The sequence below is a fragment of the Puma concolor genome, chromosome B2 (assembly GCF_028749965.1).
Source record: "Puma concolor isolate L17-30 chromosome B2, mPumCon1.1.hap2, whole genome shotgun sequence".
Taxonomy (NCBI): Eukaryota; Metazoa; Chordata; class Mammalia; order Carnivora; family Felidae; genus Puma; species Puma concolor.
The window spans coordinates 79495790-79516074 of NC_141671.1; the positions used below are offsets into that span (position 1 = coordinate 79495790).

The 20285-nt window shown below is 38.2% G+C and overlaps 1 protein-coding gene across 1 annotated transcript in view; it reads left to right on the forward strand.

The window, feature by feature from the left end:
- HTR1E (5-hydroxytryptamine receptor 1E) overlaps nucleotides 1-19655 on the forward strand; it is a 90643-nt gene extending 70988 nt beyond the window's left edge. The window contains exon 2 of the mRNA XM_086707365.1: nucleotides 13965-19655. Coding sequence (XP_086563491.1) covers nucleotides 14152-15249 — 1098 coding nt within the window. The 5' untranslated portion in view covers nucleotides 13965-14151 and the 3' untranslated portion in view covers nucleotides 15250-19655. The remainder of the gene's footprint in view (nucleotides 1-13964) is intronic.
- The last annotated feature ends 630 nt before the right edge of the window (nucleotides 19656-20285 follow it).

The following is a 20285-nucleotide window of genomic DNA, read 5'->3' on the forward strand; positions in this document are numbered from 1 at the left end:
ACTATCTTCACAACTTCTCTATAAATATAAAATTATACCGAAACAAAAAGTTTATGTAAAAAAAAACTAGATGGTACAAATATCTCATCATATGCTGTCTGTCTGAAGCATGGCAGAATTCTATAGCTAATGCATTGCCCAATCCAAGACGCACATTTTAAAAAAGGTTTGGGGAAGCTGAATGAGTTTAACAGCCAGGGGTGGAGTGGAAACAGCACACTGCACAATAAAAGGAAAAGCAATGTCAGGGCGCCTGGGTGGCTCAGTCGGTTAAGCATCTGACTTTGGCGCAGGTCACGATCTCGTGGTTGAGTTCAAGCCCTGCATGGGGCTCTGCACTGACACTGTGGAGCCTGCTTGGGATTTGCTGTCTCCCTCTCTCTCTGCCCCACTCCCACTCTCTCTCTCTGTCTCTCAAAATAAATAAACTTTTTTAAAAAAGGAAAAAGCAATGTTTGTTCTTCACTGAATAACCTGAGTATTATTTATAATAATTATTTGTAGTAATCTGAGAAACAGAATGTGTTCTGAACATAACAAAAATTGAGGCTCTCCTTTATAGGTCAGCAAAAGTACTAAGGTAAAAGCCCAAACCAGTAAACTAACCAGATTTCAAAGAAACAAAAGTGTGCTAGCTATACAATAGTGTCTATGTTTAATACCATAAAAGACTCAAATTAAAAACATAAGTTTTAGACAAACCTTCAAATTTGAGAAACTTCTCTAAATTCTCTTTACTCTAGAAGTTATCTAGGATATTATAACAATATCTGAAATTTATATTATCATCTCCAAAATAGTAAAATCATTTTGCCCATAAATCATAGCCCCTTCCTGCCACCCAGTTCTCTAAATTACTTCCTTTTCCCAAGAAAAGGCCTTTTCCCACACAGGCCATCCTCTGCTTTCAACCTGGAAGGTTTCAGCCCCAACCTAAACTCCACCACACTCCCATCCTCACTCATCACCTAAATCCCTTAGCTTTGTCAAAGAAATCTCAACCATCTCTTCCTTTGGACATCTTTTTGGATTTGTCTTCTAAACAATAATCCCTTCAAAATGACTTTGTGAATGAACGGAAGTGACTTGGTTAAAAAAAGGCATATATCTGCTTTCCACATAAATTTTATATAGATGGGGAAAACTTCCTTGCTCTTTTTCTCCTCATCTTTTCATATAATTGTGTTTCCAAAAGATACAAGAAAGGCATGAGCATAACCTGTAATACATGTGATATGAATTTTCTTAAAAACAGTCCTTAAAGTCAAATTCAACTATGAATTCTATGTTAGGGGGACTGACAAATGCATAATATTCTGATCAGTATATATGAGGTTTACATTTTGTTTCATCACTTTTATTGCTGAAGAATACATTTTAAAGGGATGGATTAAATATTCAAAGACACAAACACTAGTAAGTACCTTTTAGTTCAATATGAAGATAACAAACCCATTAGTATATCTACATATGAGTATGCTCAGCAAACAGGAGACTGAACAAATGTTTATTGAGTACCTCACGTTACAGGAAATGTGCACGCACTTTGGCAAATGCTGTCTCATTTCCTTTTTTTCTATAAATATGTGAGGTCGATATAATTATCCTCATTTTTCAGGTTGTAAAACCAAACATCCAGAGATTAAATCACTCAAGGATGTGTTACTTAAGGTAAATAATTAGTTCCTTTAAGTGATAAGCCCCAAAGTATCAGTGACTTAACACAGTAAAATGCTATTTCTCATTTATATCACCATCTAATGCAAGTCAGAAGGAGAAGGGGTTGCATTCTGCCCCACCTCATCATTCAGAGACACCCCCCCCCCCCCAGGATACTTCCATCCCATCCACTAGTGGATGGAGATTGAGAGCTAGGATAGTACATTAAAAGTTTTTGTTGGGGCGCCTGGGTGGCGCAGTCGGTTAAGCGTCCGACTTCAGCCAGGTCACGATCTCGCGGTCTGGGAGTTCGAGCCCCGCGTCGGGCTCTGGGCTGATGGCTCAGAGCCTGGAGCCTGTTTCCGGTTCTGTGTCTCCCTCTCTCTCTGCCCCTCGCCCATTCATGCTCTGTCTCTCTCTGTCCCAAAAATAAATAAACGTTGAAAAAAAAAATTAAAAAAAAAAAAAAAGTTTTTGTACACCAGGCCTAGAAATGGCACATACCACTTATGCTCACCTTCCATTCCCCAAAAATGATCCCTCTTCTGTTAACAAGGAAAGAATGGATGCTTTCTCCCTAAGGTAGGGAGAAGCTAAAGAAGGATGCTCTCACTACTAATAATCAATATAGTACTGGAAGGTCTAGCTATTCAAAAAGGCAAGAAAAGCAATACAGATAAGAAAGAAGAAAGTGTTCCTATTTGCAAATGACATGATCATCTATGCAGAAAACACCAGAGTCTACCAAAAGAGTCCTATAATTAATAGGTGAGTAAGCAAGATCAAAACACAAATCACATTTCTGTATCCTAAAAATAAACGTGTCAAACCTGAAATTAAAGAAACAATGCCATTTACAATCCCTCCAGAAAAAACTAGTAAGATGCTTAGGTATAAATTTACCATCACATGCACAGAACTTGGATGCTGAAAATCATAAAGTGCTAAAAAAATCAAACAAAAGGATACTTGATTAAATAGAAAGTAAATACAAAGATGGTAGAATTAAAAACAAGCAAATCAATAATTACATTATGTGTAAATAATCTAAACATCCTAATTAAAAGGCAGAGAAAGACTGGACAAAAATGCAAGAGGCTATCTATAAGATATCTATATCTTATAGATAGAGGCTATCTATAAGAAACCCACTAAGTATAAAGACATAGATAGGTTAAAAGTAAAAGTATAGAAAAAGATATACCATGCAAACATTAATTAAAAGAAAGCTGGAGTGGCTTTATTAAAATCATACAAAGTAAACATCAGAATATAGAACACTGGGGACAAACAGAGGTATATAATGATATAACGGTCAATTCATCAAGAAGACAGCAATTCTAAATGAGTATATATCTAATAACTTACTTTCAAAATACATGACTCAAAAATTGACCTAACCAAAAGAGGAGATTAGCATATCTAAAATTATAGTTACAGATTTTAACACTTCTCTCAACAATTGACAGAAAGTTGACAAAACGTCGGCAAAGGTATAAAAAATTTGAACAATTCTGTCAAGCAAATAACATGGAAGAATCACAGAATATACATTCTCTTTAACATACACATAACATCACCACAGAGACTATAAGCTGAGCCATAAAATAAGTCTGAATAAATTTCAAATGACTGAAATCATACAATGTTTTATAAGCCTGAGTATGACGGAATTAAAAGTCAATTTTAAAAGAACATATAAAATCCTTATTTTTGAAGTTAAGAAGTGCACTCCTAAATGTCGCATAAGCCAAATAAGAAACCACGAAGATATTAGAAAATATTTCTGAGTAAACAATAATGAAAATACAAATACTAAAATGTATAGAGTGCAGCTAAAATAGTGCTTAGAGCAAAATTTATAATTCTAAATGCTTACATTGTTGGTGAAAAAGATCTAAACTAATTTTCTTAGCTTCTACATTAAGAGACTAGAAAAAGAAGAGTGAGTTAAACCAAGGTAAGGAAAGGAAGGAAATAATAAATATAAAGGCTAAAAGTAATTAAAGAATAGATAATAGAGAAAACCAAGTCATTCAGAAGCTGATTCTTTGTAAAGATTAATGTAATTGAAAAATACTTACCTAGATTGATCAAACCAATAGCAAGAATGAAAGAATATCACAAAGATATTACAGGCATTAAAAGAACATGAAAGGAATATTATGACTAACCTTATGACTATGAATTTGACAACTAAGATTAAATTCTTAGTTAATTAAACTAAGATTAAATGGAAAAATTCCTTAAAGGATATAAGTTACCAAAAGTGACACAAGAATAAATAGAAATCCCATAAAGCCCAATATATGGTGTTTTGGTGTTGCTGTTTATGGGGGTTTTTTTTATTTGAGTAAAGAATTTGTACTTAAAAATCTTCCACAAGGAAAACTCAAGTTCCAAAGAGATCCACAAGTACATTCCATCAAATATTCACAAAAGAAAGGACATTGATATTTCTCAAAACCCTTCAGAAAAATTTTTAAACTCATTTTTTAAAAGACAGCATAGCCTTGATACCAAAACTCACAAATTAATACAAGAAAAGAAATTTTCAGACAAATATCACTCCTTAACATAAATGCAAAACTCCTTAACAAAAAATAGCAAATCAAAGTCAGCAATAGATGTTTTTTTAAAAAACAATACATCGAAACTAATTATGATGTTTTTCCAAGACTTGGAAGTTTTTCCAAGACTGCAAGATTGTTTTAACATCCAAAAATCAATTACTGTGATTCACCACATTAACAGAATAAAGAAATCACAAAACCATCTCAGTAGTTGAAAAAGATACATTTGATTAAATTAAATGCCCACTTATTATAAAAACTAGCAGCAATTTAGGAATAGAAGAAACTTTCTTCAAACTAATAAAAGGTATCTAAGAAAAACTTGTAGTTAATATATTAATGATAAATGATGAACATTTCCCCCACGTATATTGGGAAGAAGATAAGAATGTCTGCCCTTACCACTTCTAATCAGCATTTTTTAAAGGACTATTTATTTATTTATTTAGAGACAGCACACAAGCAGGGAAGGGTGATAGAGAGAAAGAGAATTTTTTTTTTTATTTATTTAGTGTTTAATTTACATCCAAGTTAGTTAGCATATGGTGCAACAATGATTTCAGGAATATATTCCTTAATGCCCCTTATCCATTTATACCATCGCCCCTCCCACAATCCTTCCAGTAACCCTCTGTTTATTCTTTATATTTAAGAGTCTTTTATGTTTTGTCCCCCTCCCTGTTTTATATTCTTTTTACTTCCCTTCCCTTATGTTCATCTGTTTTGTATCTTAAAGTACTCATATGAGTGAAGTCATATATTTGTCTTGAGACAAAGAAAATCTTTTTTTTAATTTTTTTTTTACTGTTTATTTATTTTTGAGAGAGAGAGGCCGAGTGTGAGTAAGGGAGGGAGGGCAGAGAGAGCGAGAGGGAGACACAGAATCTGAAACAGGTTCCGGGCTCTGTGCTGATAGCACAGAGCCCAAATGTGGGGCTCGAACCCACAAACCATGAGATCATGAACTGAGCCAAAGTCAGATGCTTAACAGACTAAGCCACCCAGGCAGCCTGACAGAAAGAGAATCTTAAGCAGGCTCCACACTCAACATACAGCCCAATGTGGGGCTCAATCCCAAGACCCTGGAATCATGACCTGAGCCAAAATCTAAAAAGAGTTAGATGCTCAACTGACTGAGCCAAACAGGCACCCCCTATTCAGCATTTCACTGTAGTACTAGTCAGTATAACATGGCAAGACAAAGAAATAAAAGGAATAAAACAGAAGAAATAAAACTGTCTCTGTTTGCAAATGAAATGATTGTTTTCACAGAAAGATCATAAGAATCTACAAAATATCCACTAGGATCGATAAGAGTATTTAACAAGATCACAGATTGAAAATCAATATCCAGAAATCCACTGTATTTCCCTATGCAAAAAATAAAAATGGAAATTGAAATACAAGTGCCATTTACAAAAACATCAAAAATATTATAATGCATAGGGATATTTCTCTTTTTGCTACTTGATTATTAGTTTATAGAAATGCTACCAATTTATACACCCTTAGGTTTATTGCAGCATTATTTATAATAGCCAACATATAGAAGCAACCCAAGTGTCCACTGACACACAAATACATAAAAAGATGTTGCATAGATACAGATAAATAGATATAGATAGATACAGATACAGATATAGATATACACAATGGAATATTATGCAGCAATAAAAAAGGTTGAGTTTTGTTTTGTTTGCCATTTGTGACATCATGGATAGACCTAGAGGGTATTATGCTAAGTAAAATGAGTCAGACTGAGAAAGACAAATACCATATGATTTCACTCATATGTGGAATCTTAAAAACAAAACAAATGATTAAACAAACAAAAAGGACAATCAGACCTATAATACAGAGAACAAACTGATGATTTCCACAGGGATGGTGGGTGTGTGGGATAGGTAAAATGGGTGAATGGGTGAGAGATAGAAGATTCCAGTTACAAAATAAATAAGTCATGGGAATAAAAGGCACAACATAAGGAATACAGTCAATGATGTTGTAACAGCAGTGTGTAGTGACAAATGATAGCTACACTTGTGGTGAGCATAGCATAACATATAAACTTGTCAAATCACTACACTGTACACCTGAAACTAATGTAACGTGTGTCAACTATACTCAAATTTAAAAATTAAATAAAAAATACAGGCCTCTCCCTGCCTCTCCCTCGCTCTCTCTCTCTCTCTCTCTCTCCCTCAAAAATGAATGAATAAATAAATAAACAAACAAACATTAAAAAAAAAAGAATAGAGTGACACATATAGTTGACTGATTTTTGACAAAGACACCAAAGCATTTCAATTGGGGAAATAAAGTCTTTCCTACAAAAGTTGCTGAAATAACCAGACACCCATATTGGGAAAAAAGATAATCCTCAACACTTACCTCATATCCAAATGCTAAAATGTATTCAAGATAGATCATGAACTGTTGGTTTACAAATTCGGGAATTTCTCAGTTGAAATCTGAAATTGGCCCCTGAATGGAGGGCAAGGAGAGTCTAAGAGACAGACCACTCCAGATTGGTAGGCGGCAGGTTTAATAGGAAAGGAAAATTACACAGGAGGCTTGTCTGCCCATGAGAAGAGTAGACCTCCACACCCATCCTCCAGAATCTTTATATAGAAGCCTTACCTGGGTTCAGTAATGCATTCCATCCAGACAGTCTCATCTACAAATTGTTCTCTCAAGGCTGCATCCTTCAAAACGGTTCCCACTATGGGAATGGGTAGGCTGAGCACACATTCCAAGGATAGGGGAAAGTAGGTGGTGAGATGCCTCTGGTTGTCTGGATCCAGCTTACAAGTCAATCAGTGGTCATGTCCCCTGATGACCTCTTCCCACATGAAAGCTAAAGATTTTAATCTTCTAGAAGAAAATACATAAAAACATTTTTGTGAACTTGAAGTCATTTCTTTGACACAGGAAGCTCTAATCATAAAGAAAAAATAGATAACTTAGACTTCATCAAAATTAAAATCTTCTCATCAAAAGAGATCATTAAAAAACATAAAAGCAAAGCTAGAATAGAAGAAAATGTTCACAAAACATTCTTCTGACAAAAGACTTGTGTCCAGAATATATAAACATCTAAAACTCTATGTATTGTTTTGTTTGATTTTTACAATGATAGTATTTTCCTGTTATTATGAATATAATAACCTCATAATAATCACATGTCATGTCTCAATCACAGTTTACATAAACAAGAAAAAAAACAATGAACTCCACAATCCAGTATCTCCTGTGCACCTTCCTTTGCTCTCATTGAAGAACAAACCGAGAAACTACTATGTACCCCTTTCTTTCCTATAACAGGCCAAGGAGAAGCTTTATGAAGGCTGAGGAAGTGAATTTAAAACAATTAGAGAGATAAAATTATCTCTCTATATGAGGGCAAGCAGCTACTCCCAAAATCTGAAAAAAAAAAAAAAAAAAAGAAATTAGCACCCGTTGAAGATTTTTTTCTTTTTTTATTGAAGTATAGTTGACGTGCTATACAATATTAGTTTCAGGTATACAACATAGTGATTCAACATTTATATATATTATTAAGTGGTCACCATGGTAAGTCTCATTACCATCTATCACTATACATAGTTACTACAATATTATTGACTATATTCCTTAATGCTGCACTTCATATCCCATGATTTACTCATTTTATTATTGGAAGTTTATACCTCTTAATCCCCTGCACCTACTTCATCCTCCCATTCTCCTCCCCTCTGGCAACCACCAGTTTGTTCTCTGTAGTAGAGTGTGTTTTGTGTTGTTTTGTGTGTTTTATTTCTTAGATCCTACATTAGAGATTTTTTAAATTTAATTATTTGAAGAAATTAGGGCAAAATGAAAATAATCAAAGAAGAAATGAAAGAATATTTATGGTAAACCATAAAGAGTTGTTGAAAACTGGGGTGCCTGGGTGGCTCAGTTGGTTAAGCCTCCCACTTTGGCTCAGGTCATGATCTCATGGTTGGTGGGTTCAAGCCCCGCGTCGGGCTCTGTGCTGACAGCTCGGAGCCTGGAGCCTGCTTTGGATTCTGTGTCTCCCTCTCTCTGTCTGCCCCTCCCCCGCTTGCGCTCTGTCTCTGTCTCTCTCTCTCTCAAAAACAAATGAACATTAAAAAAAATTTTTTTAAAAAAGAGTTGTTGAAAACCAAGACTACGTAAGATGGTGAAATCTTACCACCTGAGTGGCTCAGTCGGTTAAGCATATGACTTCGGCTCAGGTCATGATCTCACAGTCTGTGAGTTCAAGCCCCACATCAGGCTCTGTGCTGACAGCTCACAGCCTGGAGCCTGCTTCGGATTCTGTGTTTCCATCTCTCTCTGCCCCTCCCCTTCTCATGCTCTGTCTCTGTCTCTCTCAAAAATAAATAAACATTAAAAAATTAAATTAAAAAATAAGTGTGCTAGAGGTGCATGGGTGGCTCATTCAGTTGCGCATCCAACTCTTGATTTCAACTCAGGTCATGATCCCAGGGCCATGGGATCAAGTCCTGCATTGGGCTCCAAGCTGAGCATGGAGCCTTCTTAAGATTCTCTCTCTCTAGAGCCAAAGCATAAGAGACTGTTAAAAACTGAGAACAAACTGAGGGTTGATGGGGGGTGGGAGGGAGGGGGGGGTGGGTGATGGGTATTGAGGAGGGCACCTTTTGGGATGAGCACTGGGTGTTGTATGGAAACCAATTTGACAATAAATTTCATATATTGAAAAAAAAAAAAAGATTCTCTCTCTCTCCTCTGCCCCCTCCCCTCCTCACAGCTCTCTCTCTCTCTCTTGCTCTCTCAAATAAATAAATTAATTAATTAAATAAAAATTAATTAATTAATTAAATTTAATCTAAAAATGAGTGTGCTCATGACCTATCCCTGGTGTTCTGCCACTGGGGTAGTATACTAAATCAGAGGCTCTGAAGCATCTCAGTAAATGAAAGCAGTATACCCCGACCCATTTGGTTTACAGTGATTCTCCCTATTTGTAATTTCAATGAAAAACTATTTAAATATGGCTTTGGGCTGCACTGGTATTTTCCATGTCATAATCAGAACAGAAACTAAATTTTATAAACCTCCCCCCATTAACTCCTGATAGGATATGTCCATTTTTAGCTGTGATTATTGCAGTTAATTTTGCATCCCAGTGGACTAACGCAAGCTTGGTGTATTGATATTAGTGTTTGGATTGTTCTGCAGCATGTGTTTTGAGTTAAGTGTTACATAGTTCCTCCTCTCCTACTATGTTAAAGGCAAAAGAGACTTAAATTTTGGGGGGCTATTTAACAAGCATTGTTCTAATTAGAAATCATACTACCTCTAGAAAAAATTTTAAAAAAAGAAAAAAGAAAAAAAAAAAGAAATCATACTACCTCCTAAGGAATTGCTAGTGATTATAAAACCATGTGCTATTTCCTTAACAAGGTAAAGGAACCAAGACAATTGAAGTTGGATCATTTCCTGAGTATGGCTATATCTTTTTCCCTTTCATGATCCCCAATGTAATCCCTGAAATTGCTCAAAGAATTCTACCTACCTGGTGCCCCCACCCCACTGACTCCCTGCCTATTCCATCACTGCTTTCCTCCTTCCTCTTTTACATTTCACTCACTCCAGAAATGCTCTCTGCCCCAATATAAAGTATATTGGGTGTAGCAGCAAAGAAAACTGTAAACAGTCCAGTTTAAAAAGACAATCTCTCATCCTAAAAAGAAAACAACCTTGACCCCACATCTCCCCCCATAGCTACCTTATTTCTCTGTTCCCCTTTTCAAAGGCAAAACTCTTGAAATACTTGTTCTTATCCAATCCTCTATTTCCTTTCTTCCCATTCTTTCTTGAAGCTACCACATTCAGACTTTCATCTCCACCACTGCACCAAATGGGTCCTGTCAAGGTCATCAGTGTCATCCACATTGCCCAGCCCAATGATCAAGTCCTCGTCACCCACCACCTGTCAGCAGCACTTACACAGCTGATTGCTCTTCATGCACTTTCTTCACTTGGTCTTGGGATTATCTCCATCATTCTCCTCCACCTCGAGAGCTATTCTCCTCTGTTTCACTGGTTCCTCCTTTCCTTCCTGACCTTTGATTAGTGAAAAGCTCCAAGGTGCAGTTCTCAGACTTGTTCAATCTGTAATTGCTCCCATGTCATCCCACCCAGTGATTTGAAAGACTGCGTTCCATATGGTGTTATGGAACAAACTTTAAGATATATGTTAAATGAAAAAAAGATAAAAGATGGAAAGCTGGATGTGTGCAGGAATTTGGAGTGACTGACAACACAAGGATACAACACTCAACTTCTATTCTGAAAGGCCTGGGCACAAAATAAACCAGGGAGTCACATTAAAGAGCTGACAATATAGCCTCAACCAGTAATGTTTTTGCTAATTTAACTGAAGGCAGCTAAAAAGATGAATCAGGCATACATCCCACCCTCCAGAATGTATAGTCTTCTGGGGGGGAATGAAAAATAAATAGTGACAAAATAAGGAAGAAAATGATGTCACTGGAGAAATGACAGGATGTATGGAAGCTCAGATAAATAGAGAAGCTTTTAATTTTTTTTTAACGTTTATTTATTTACTTTGAAAGAGACAGAGAGAGCAGGGAGGGGCAGAGAGAGTGAGTCAGGGGAGGAATCCCAGTCAGAGTCTCTGCTGTCAGCAGAGCCCAATGCGGGGCTCAAACTCACGAATCCTGAGACCATGACCTGAACTGAAATCAAGGGATAACTGACTGAGCCACCCAGGCGCCCCTAGAGCAGCTTTTAAAAGCTTGATAAAGCTGAATTATTTGATTTTTGTTTTACTTGATGCTTTGAAAATAACATTTCCTAATTATCTCTATTATCAAACTAAAACTTCTGAAGTTTTCTGTCTCTTCTCCATGCTACTCTCCAAACTCTCAATCTTCTGATCAGAATGGAAAAGCCTTTTTATTTAGAACTGCTCTCCCAACAAACCTCAAGAACTCAAGAAAAACATAACTTAGGATTAATTTTTGCAGAAAAAAAAAGAACTTTCCTTCATTTAAAGAGAAAGGGGTGGGACACAGGGGGAAATGTAGTGAGATTGCCCCAAGCTGATGATGGCTCAGCAACAACCCGGGTCTCCCTGATTCCAAAGCCCATATACTTTCAATGCTACAGCCTGTCTTAGATATAAATGTAAGTTTAAACTGATTATAAAAGAAGGGTAAATAACCAGTGGAGACGAAAACATTTAATTTACAAAAAGGAGGGGATTGTTGGCAGAACAAGTCCCATGGAAGAACTAGAGAAACATACGAATTTCAAAAAAGGGTACATCCACAGAAATGCTGTAGAAGCATAATGACAACAGAGAGGCAGAATGAATCTCATTTCACTGCAGAAAAATAAAGACTGTCTTAAAAACAACTGCCCCATTTTTGGTCTTTAGTGAAATCATTTTCTTTTACTTTCCATATCTAAAGGATAGATGGTAACTATCTCCCCGTCTCCTTGGGTTTTGCCCAATGGGCAGAAGCAATTAAATCCAGAGCCAGAGAGATCTCACCATGGCTGGAGACTTTTATTCCTGCCCCCTGACTTCCAGTCCCCATTCCACGCGAAGACTCCTACATACTCCACTCTCCATTTTACACATGCCTCACCTGTTCCTGTCCTCATTCTTTGCTAACATCATCGTGCCTGTTAAACCTAATCCGTATCAATCCATGTCCCTTCTTAAAACCGCAAAAATGTCAGTTTTCTTTGAAGTTTTCCTGGACCGAATCCCACAGAGACAAATTAGAGGATTTGATTGGCATTCTGACCAGCAGCCATTGGCTGTGAATATTCCTATGTTGATTTTGATTGTCTTGTTTTCATGAGTATACATTTATATTTGAGTTTACAGTAGCTCCCCCTTATCCCAAGAGACATATTCCAAGACTTCCAGTAAATGCCTGAAATTGCAGGTAGTACCAAATTCTGTATGTACTATGTTTTTTTCCTATACTTACATACCTATGATAAAGTTTAATTTATCAGTTAGGTTTAGTAAAGATTAACAACAATAACTAATAGACAATAGAACAATTATAACAATATACTATAATAACAGTTAATGTGGGGCACCTGGGCGGCTCAGTCGGTTAAGCGTCTTGACTTCAGCTCAGGTCATCATCTCACAGCTTGTGAGTTCCAGCCCCAAATCGGGCTCCGTGCTGACAGCTCCGAACCTGGAGCCCGCTTCAGATTCTGTGTCACTCTCTCTCTCTGCCCCTCCCCCACTCGTGCTCTGTCTCTCAAAAATAAATAAACATTTTTTAAAAATGTTTTTAATTATGTGAATATGGTCTCTCAAAATATCTTACTGTGCTGTACTCACCTTTCTTGTGATGATGTGACATAAAATGCCTACGTGATGAGATGAAGTGAGGTGTATGACGCAGCCATCGTGACGTATTGTTAGGCTACTACTGACCTTCTGCTGATTCGTCAGAAAGGATCATTGGCTTGCAGACCGTGGTAACTGAAAGTGCGGAAGCGAAACTACAGATAAGGCGGACTCTCGTACTTTTTTAAAGTTCCTTACAACTATGCATTCAATAAATGTCAGTATCTCAGTGATTGCCCAGCTTAATCACAGCTATCCAGGAGACAGACAGATCATAGATGGTAGGTAGGTAGGTTGATCAATTGATCAACTAATAGATAGATAGATAGATACTAAAAGAACACAAATGTTAACCAAAACTAAACACATTTTTTAACGTACATTTCTTTGACCTTGATGATAATGCTATTTCACAATTTACCATATTACTCTGAGAACAATTTGCCATAAACATCAAAGTAGTGTTATATGCTTTTTTTCTCTCTTTTCTCCAAAGAAATGCACAGTGGGATAGTAAAATGTCAGAAATAATTAGACAAAATTGCACAATTCCGTTGTGACATTAAAATATCTTTGGAGTTGAAATTTGTTATGGAACTTTAAAACTGGTTTCAGGGGCGCTTGGGTGGCGCAGTCGGTTAAGCGTCCGACTTCAGCCAGGTCACGATCTCGCGGTCTGGGAGTTCGAGCCCCGCGTCAGGCTCTGGGCTGATGGCTCAGAGCCTGGAGCCTGTTTCCGATTCTGTGTCTCCCTCTCTCTCTGCCCCCCGTTCATGCTCTGTCTCTCTCTGTCCCAAAAATAAATAAACGTTGGAAAAAAAATTTTTAAAAAATAAAACTGGTTTGAAATCTGCTTATTATAAACAATATAATTTTTTCTTTAATGTCCCTGAATTTCTAAAATATGATACAATGTGAATGTATGTTTCCAAATGTAAAGAAAAAAACCCCTTTTACATATAAATGTTACATATATATGAATAAATGTAAATAAGAAAGTAATTCAGGTGGCAAGATAGACTTTCAAGTTGGTAATGTTTTCATGAGAAAGAGTTTGGGAACTTAACTTTTTAAGAAGTATCTTTTTGGTAGCTACACTTGTGGTTAGCACAGCATAAGGAATAAACTTGTGAATCACTATGTTGTACACCTGAAATTAATGTAACATTGTGTGTCAATTATAATTTTTAAAAGGTATCTTTTGAAGAATAAAAATAAACTTCAAACCCACAGATAAAAAAGGAAGTTATATCAAAAATATGTGTAAAGAATTTACGAATACTGAAATATGATAATGTTTTCCAGAGGGAAAAAAATATGTTTTTTCACTCATTAACCAGTAGCATACTATTTTCCAGGAACCCTCCATTCAGAAGAAATGCTGTGGTGCTTCCTTTTACCCCATACAAAATGGAACATAAGAAACTACAAAGCTGAACAAACTACAATCTTCTTATAAATGAGAGGCACTGAAGTCTGAGCAGTTTCCAGCTGAGGGAAAATAACCAATAGCTTCTCCACAGTGTAGATCAAAGCAGGGAAAACATGAATATCACTAACTGTACCACAGAAGCCAGTGTGGCTGTGAGACCCAAGACTGTCACTGAGAAGATGCTCATTTCCATGACTCTGGTGACCATCACCACCCTGACCATGTTGTTGAATTTGGCCGTGATCATGGCCATCTGTACCACCAAGAAGCTCCACCAGCCTGCCAACTACCTGATCTGTTCTCTGGCCGTGACGGACCTCCTGGTGGCAGTGCTTGTCATGCCCCTGAGCATCATGTACATTGCCATGGAAAGCTGGAAACTAGGGTACTTCATCTGTGAGGTGTGGCTGAGTGTGGACATGACCTGCTGCACCTGCTCCATCCTCCATCTCTGTGTGATTGCCCTGGACAGGTACTGGGCCATCACCAATGCTATTGAATATGCCAGGAAGAGGACGGCCAAGAGGGCTGGGCTGATGATCCTCACCGTCTGGACCATCTCCATCTTCATCTCCATGCCCCCTCTGTTCTGGAGGAGCCACCGCCAGCTGAGCCCACGCCCTAGTCAGTGCACAATCCAGCATGACCATGTCATCTACACCATTTACTCCACACTGGGGGCATTTTATATCCCCTTGACTTTGATACTTATTCTGTATTACCGTATTTATCATGCAGCCAAGAGCCTTTACCAGAAAAGAGGATCAAGCCGGCACTTAAGCAACAGAAGCACAGATAGCCAAAATTCTTTTGCGAGTTGTAAACTTACACAGACTTTCTGTGTGTCTGATTTCTCCACCTCAGACCCTACCACAGAGTTTGAGAAGATCCACACCTCTATCAGGATCCCTTCCTTCGACAATGATCTAGATCACCCTGGAGAACGGCAGCAAATCTCTAGCACCAGGGAGCGCAAGGCAGCACGAATCCTAGGACTGATTTTGGGTGCATTCATTTTGTCATGGCTGCCATTTTTCATCAAAGAGTTGATTGTAGGTCTGAGCATCTATACAGTGTCCTCTGAAGTGGCTGATTTTTTGACGTGGCTCGGTTATGTTAATTCTCTGATCAACCCTCTGCTCTACACAAGTTTTAATGAAGACTTTAAGCTGGCTTTTAAAAAGCTCATTAAGTGCCGAGAACATACTTAGATTGCAAAAAGCCAAAAAGCATCACTTTTACCAGCCTTGTGAGTGGACAAGGGTAAGGGGTGCAACTTATCAATTTGTGAACATAGTTGGTTCAGGAAATTTTGTGAGGTAGTGTGGTCTTTTTGTTTGTTTTGTTCTGTTTTGTTTGAGGTTTGTTATTTGGTGTGCCGTTTTCTACCTCTGGTTTTATTGTGGTACATGATTTCAAATAAACATTATCATATAAAGACAGAAATTTCATAGAAATAATAATAAGGTGAAATAGTAACTACTTTTTTTAGCCATTTCAGTTAATCCTGCAATTAAAGAATGCCAAAATAAATCTTCATTTGCAGAATTTCTTATTACTTATAAATCAAATACCTGATAAGTTACCTTCGTGTGGCATTAAACCTGGGGTCATGGCTCCATATTTGTGCAAATTTTAGTGGGAACTGCATGACTCCATAAAGCATTTTTTAAAAAGTGATGTGCTGCCATCTGCTTGCAGACCTGAACCAAAGTCATTTACTGTGACTACATCCTTTTAGGTGCAAATAGTACAGCTGATGTATCCTTTTTAGTTCATGATTAAATACGCTTCCTCATTCTCTAAAGAGAACCTGGAATGAATCCTCTGCTTTCCTGGGTCTCTAACTATGAACATGAAACATAAACAAATACAAAATAACCTAAATATACTTCGGTCCATGTGTTGCTATACTACCTGACAGGCACACTGGACTTCCTCCTATTCGGAGAAGTGTCCCCCTAAGCCTCGCACACACTCCCTCATGCTGACAGGATTCAGGTGGGAGTACAAGCAGTTTCACAGGGTGGGGTGATCAAATGAAGGAATATATTATCTGAAGAACTGTGCTGGAGAATGCTACTCATTAAATTACCAGTGTGCACTTGGAAAAACAAAAGTTGAACATCTGTGCTTACACCCATCAAGGAGATGAGTGTGAAATTGTGACCCCTGGAACCTCTGTGGCTTCCATGCCAGACTGCACCCTGGGGCCAGGAGGCTACAGATGGGACCTGAGGCCACACGCGCCTCTCCTCAGCTGGGGTGACTGCTCTAGTCACGAGGAGGAGCTTACCACTAAGTCACGAGTGATGACAGAAGGGAATGAAAGTTTGTAAATGCTTGTGCACTCTCAAGTCAGTGACTCCTCATCTCATCCACAGCTTCTCCTCATCTCTTCACCCTCCAAGGGTCATATCTCTTCTTGGTTTACAGAGAAGACCTGCATTTGCTCCCTCTCCACCTCCATGTTTTAGCCTTAAATCTAAGCTCTCTAACCTTTTCTGTAATCTTGCACCTCTCTCCTTTGCCCCCAACTTCTTTCCCCCATACCTCTCCTCCCTCACTTCCCCCCTCCCTACCTCCCATCCCTTCCTCTCCCCACTCTTCTTGAATCTCACCTTTTCATTTGCTCAAGTCTCTTGGACACTGGTGTATACTTCCCCGACCCTGCTTCCCCCTCAAGCTCCTGCTTCGTCTCTCTCCTGTCTCTCCCACCTGAGCTTCTCCACTCATCAATCCTTCATTCTGCTCCACCTCTCACCTTCCACTGACTTTCACATCCTTTGCCATCTGGGTGTGCCCTTCCTAGCTCTCCTGAAACACATCTCCCAGTAGGCAAATATAGTGGCCTTCCCTCTGTCCTCATCTGCTTCACAATCTGTCATCAGGTAAAACAGCTAAGGGGAGCCTGAGTGGCTCAGTCGGTTAAGCATCAGACTCTTGGTTTCGGCTCAGGTCGTGATCTCAAGTTTCGTGAGGTCGAGCCCCACATCGGGCTCTGCCCTGACAGCATGGAACCTGATTGGAATTCTCTCACTCCCTCTCCCTCTCTCTCCCTCTCTGCCCCTCCCCTGCTCACATGTGCATGCTCACTCTCTCTCTCTCTCAAAACAAATAAATAAACATTAAAAAAAAAAAAACAGCTAAGCCTCCCTTTCTTGTTTAAGCCTGTGCTTTCCAGAATACTTTACTCCCCTGTTTCTCCAACCACCTCATTTTTTGTCTCTTTTCCTTTCTCCTGGAGCATTGTCCTCAGCTCTTACCTCCTGTGTCTCCATACTCAATCTTATCCCATCATTTTAACAATGAGGTCCATTCCTATGGCTCTTCAATTTGTGTCTTTAGTTCTGATCTCTGTGTTTCTCAAATTCCAGACCCATGAATTACATCCAGTGAACATCTCCCTATGAACTGTCTGTTGGTTCCTCAAACACAGCTTTTCTAAACTGAACTCAGGATCATTTTCCCACACTCAAACCTTCTCCTCCTTCCACCTTCCCCACCTCAGATAACAGGATTACCATGCTTTTTATCATTCATATTAAATAAATGTGATCCTCTCTCTTTGTGGCTTGTGTCTCACATCCAGATAGTCTTATATGTTTACCTCTACAGAAATGTTTGAATATGATCCCTTCTTCTCCAATAATTTGGTTTCTTCACCCATTCCAAATCTTCTTATCTGATCTTACCTCTCAAGTCCTTCACCTGTCACTCTGTGGCCACATATCTGCACACCTATCAGATATATCTTCCTATGACAGTGGTCTATCAGAGACATCTTCCTAGAACAGTGGTTTTCAGAGGGGCAGTTCCCGACCAGCAGCATGAGCATCAGCCAGGAAGTTGTTAAAAATGCAAAGTCTAGGGCCCCATTGAAGACATACTGAATCAGAAATTCAGAGGGGGGGGGGGGGCATCAACTTCCTCTTATAAGCCCTCCAGGAGATTCTGGTGCACACTAAAGTTTGAGAATCACTATCCCAGAGCATGCCATTGGTTTTTAATTACAGTATTTATAATCCTCTAATATTTCCCTATCAGTTTAAAGTAAAGATTCTTTTTTAAAAAATGAACATTTAAAATAAAAAATAAATAAGGATTCCTTAGTATAATGTTCAAGGCTCCTTCACTATGTGACCTTAATTTACCTTTCCAGAGTTATGTCTCACCACTTCTTCTCACCCATCCCATACTCCAGCAAAGTCTGGATATTTTATGTGCTCTCTGAATTTCCTTAACAGTTGATCCCACTGCTTCAGAAACCTGGCCCCATGGCTTTCCATTATTCATCAATTCTTTATCATGCAACTCAAATGCAATCTCTTCTGTAAAGTCTTCCTGAGATCCTTCTTCCTTCTCTGTCACTATGAGAGTCCTCTCCCCCAGCTCTATGTTCCTTAGAACACCATTTCTGTCACTATTATTATATGCATCCTATCTCATAGTGCATTTGTTTCTGTATTTCTGCTGTCTGCCCTAATATACTGTGAGCTCCTTGAGGGCAGGAACTGTGTCTGTTTCATCTCTGTATCCCTAGGGACTCCTACAGTGTTTTACACACAGTGGGTACTCAATAAATGTCTGTTAATGTGAATGGGATTATATCCCTAGAAGAGAATATGTAAATGTGCCATCTTCTCCCAGTGAGAAAACCGAAGTTCTTAATTCCCATGGTGCAATACTGACTTTATTTTTCCCCAAAACTTACCATACAACTTCCCAACTTTGTTCCAAAAAATGCTAGAAAAAGCTTCCCTATGGAAAGAAAAAGAATTTCCCATTGAATAAATGAATAGACTTTATTCATTAGGATTCAGTCTAAGCTGCTTTCAAAGAAGAAACCTCCAAATACAGTAGTTCAAACAAGACAGTTTTTTTCTCTTTCATGTGACAGTCAGGAGGTAGGAGGGCAGCCCAGAGTGAGTAGGGGACTCTGCTCCACAACATTATCCAGGGACTCAGTTTTATTCTGTCCTGTGGTTCTGCACCCACCCCCCACCACCACCACCCAGGTCTTATTCTCATCTGCATGGCCAGAGCTGACGCACCATCATATCAACATTCCAGTCCATAGGAAAGAAGAGAGAGACGTAGAGAGTAATTTCCTTTTAAGGAAGTTATGTGGATCATGTAACTTCTGCTTATACTCCATTGGCAATTATTAGGTCACATGGCCACACCAAGTTGTAAAAGAGAATAGGAGAGTAAATCTCTAGCTGGGCAGCCATGTGCCTTGCTAAAATTGGGGACATTATAATAAGAGGAAGAAAGAGAGAATGACCACAAAGGGACAATGAACAGTCTACCCCAAAGGGATATTGGTTTCTGTGCGTACGGCTCATATATTCCAGGCAAGTCAATTGGTTACCCAGCTAGTGGTGATCTATGTACAAGGATGTTGAGGTTTAAATCACGGGTTACTTGACTGAAATTGTGCATATGCTGAAAATCCAGTATTTATCATGCCTATATCTCTACTATCTAGAAATTATATGAGCAACCCTCTTGCTTTCCCATCATCAACCACATATCATCATTGAAAATTCTTGGCAATTATAAGCATTTTAAAATGTTAAGAGTCTAAGTAAATAAACAAAAAGAAGATGCATAAGTAATTTTTACTTACTCATTTTTACTAACTCATTTCAATTTGCTAGATAAGTCCTAGTTAAATGCAATTCTCTCACACCTATCTTTGCCCTTAGCAAAGAAGAATCTGTATTTATTTCCTAGTATAATCAAACCTGTTGGGAAAAAAAAATCTGCTGTTTGGTTTACTCATTTAACTAATAGTCTAGCTGGTATTGACCACCATTGCCAGTTTCAATTAAAACTTGAGTGAAGTAATGGTACCTTCTGATATCGTCAGTTTTTCCAGTGTAAACAGCAAATTAAAAGTAAACCCCAGGGGTGATATTTTGAACACTTCCATTAACAATAACTAATAAATTAGAACTTCCTGATTTGTGTACCCAGTGAAAGAATTCTTGGATATAAGTCACTCCCTTGCAGACCTGGTAATTATCTGGTTATAACTGGTAGCAATAAGAATCCTTACGAGCATCGCTACCTCTGTCTGCTTTGGATAACTGGATAGTTTCCTATACTTATGAATTTCAGCTTGCAAACTCTGACAGGCATGTAGAAGGGAAGTTCCAAAGTGAAGTTCAGCAACTGTTCTGGCTACCAGCACAAAACATCCATTATCGTACTGATCTCAGACTAATGTGTGTTTGCTGTG